The 2,332-nt window shown below is 51.7% G+C and overlaps 1 protein-coding gene across 1 annotated transcript in view; it reads right to left on the bottom strand.

Annotated features, from left to right (window-relative positions):
- LOC109929978 (doublesex- and mab-3-related transcription factor 1-like) overlaps positions 1-369 on the bottom strand; it is a 121,004-nt gene extending 120,635 nt beyond the window's left edge. The window contains exon 1 of the mRNA XM_048619922.1: positions 265-369. Coding sequence (XP_048475879.1) covers positions 265-333 — 69 coding nt within the window. The 5' untranslated portion in view covers positions 334-369. The remainder of the gene's footprint in view (positions 1-264) is intronic.
- Between the last annotated feature and the right edge of the window lie 1,963 nt (positions 370-2,332).

Raw genomic sequence — 2,332 nt, 5'->3', positions numbered from 1 at the left:
GAGACCCACATACACAGACCCCTAGACAGACTCACACACACACAGTGGCCCCCACCCACACAGACACAGACCCATACACATATAGGAGCCCGCCCCACAGAGACCCACACACACACAATGACCCCCACCCACACATAGGAGCCCTCCCCACAGACAGACCCACACACACAGACCCCTAGACAGACCCCCACCCACACAGCCACAGCCCGCACCCCCTTGTCAATACAATCGGCCCGAGTTTATTGCCCGCCTTTTGCAGCTTACCTGTGCTGCCATAACCCGCTGTCTCTCGGCGATCAGGTTGCATTTCTTGCACTGGCACTCCCTCCACATGCAGAACCGCTTGTGGCCCTTCAGGGCCGACACGTAGCCGTGGTTCCTGCAGCGGGCACACTTGGGCAGGCGAGGGGATTTCTTGGAGGCGGGTGACACGGCGCCCGGGTTCAGAGCCTTGGAGAAGCTGCCGTTCACATTGCCGCTGCCGCTGCTGTTGATCACCGAGTCGCCGTCGCCTACCCCGGCCGCCGCCGAGGCTGAAGACTTGGAGCCAGCTCCGTTTGGCATCGTCCGGTCGAAGAAACTCTTCTTCCCCGCCCCCCCCCCCTCCACTCCCTCACACCCTCCCCCTCCACTGATTATTATCCTCTTTCTCCGGATATTTGTTTTTTTTTTGGTGATTGCAATGAATGCCTTGTTTAATTGGGTGACTTTGGCAGTGGGTAAATTGTAACAGAGTAGTTTTGAGTTGAGTGTGGGGTTTATTTTGAACACAGTCTGTTACTCTCTCCCTGTCCTCCCGCTCCCCCGGAGCCGCTCTGAGGCGTCGAGCTGACCGTTGGCGGTTTATTTTTTTCCCACCTCCCGGGACAGCTCCGCCGGTCACGTGGCGCCACTTCCCCGACAGCCCATTGGCTCCGGGCCTCGAGCACACCCATACCACCCCCGCCCCTCCACCTTCAGGCCCCGGATCCCGCGCTCCAGCCCAGATCCCCTTTCTGCTCGTGCCCCGGGACCAGGCCGGGCATTAAGGCTCCCGATGCAATCACCTCCGCAATTACCCAAACTCACCCTCTGCAAACATGTCACCTCGCCTTGTGCAAACTTCCCCACCCCCTGCAAATATCCAAAATCACTCTGTGCAAACTTCCCAACATACCCTCTGCAAACATTTCACCCGCTGCAAAACATTTCACCCCTTATGCAAACTTCCCCATTCTTGCAAATATCCAAAACCACCCTGTGCAAATTTTCCAGCTTACCCTCTGCAATCATTTCACCTTGTGCAAGCATTTCACCTCGCCTAGTGCAAACTTCCCAACTCACCACTGCAAATACCTAAAATCACCCTATGCAAACCTCTCAACACACCCTCTGCTCCTATGATGCTGCTTGGCCTGCTGTGTTCATCCAGCCCTGCACCTTGTTGTCTCGGATTCTCCAGCATCTGCAGTTCCTACTACCCCTGCAAACATCCACTCCGTCTTGGTAAATATCCCACTCACCCTCTGCAGACGTCAACTCAGTCTCTAAATAGCCCTGCAAACATCAAACTCACCCTCTTCAAATACCGGACCCGCTCTTTGTGAACAACAACTCTCTCCAAACATCTAATTCACACACTGCAAACATCACTTGTAAACATCCCAAATCACCCTCTGCAAACATCAAACACACTTTCCAATCTCTGCAAACACACATCCCAATCTCTACAATCGGTGGTCTTTAACTCGCACACTGTAAACTTCCTAAACCACCCCTTGCAAACATCCTAATTCACCCCCTGCAAACACCCGACCGATTCTCTGCGAATATCTAATTCAACCTTTGCAAACATATAACTCGCCCTTTGCAAACATCCAGTGCAAACATCTGACCCACCCCTTGCTTTTCTGTTCCTTTCCCCCTGTTTCTTTCTCAGCTGGGGCTGTGTCCTTTTGAAGCCTCTCATGTTTGCAACAACCAAAGCAATGACTACTCGCATTGCTTGCTTTTGGGAAAGCGTTGCAAAAGAACTGTGGGAATTGGCAGGATTAGAGTGCAGCACTTTGATTCAAAGGCACAGACGTTGTGGGGTTGCAAATGATAGGATTCTTGTAAACTCTCAACATATTGTGCAATGCAATGAGGATTGATAGATCATCACAAAAAACACAGACGCTTTTTGTAATAAATTTACTAGTAATAAAATTGTATTTGAGGAGAAAACTGAATGCTTGAGGGGGGAAAGAGAGTAATTCTCATGCCAAGTAGATTAGAAAGCAGAGGGAGACAAGGAGACGGTTGACTTAGTGGTACAAACAATAGCATTGGGGGAGATCTTGTGGCACAGTGG

This window comes from Rhincodon typus, chromosome 3, assembly GCF_021869965.1.
Source record: "Rhincodon typus isolate 14 chromosome 3, sRhiTyp1.1, whole genome shotgun sequence".
In the NCBI taxonomy this organism is placed as follows: Eukaryota; Metazoa; Chordata; class Chondrichthyes; order Orectolobiformes; family Rhincodontidae; genus Rhincodon; species Rhincodon typus.
The sequence above is the reverse complement of the archived record's forward strand: the minus strand, read 5'-3'. Positions and strand labels throughout refer to the sequence as shown.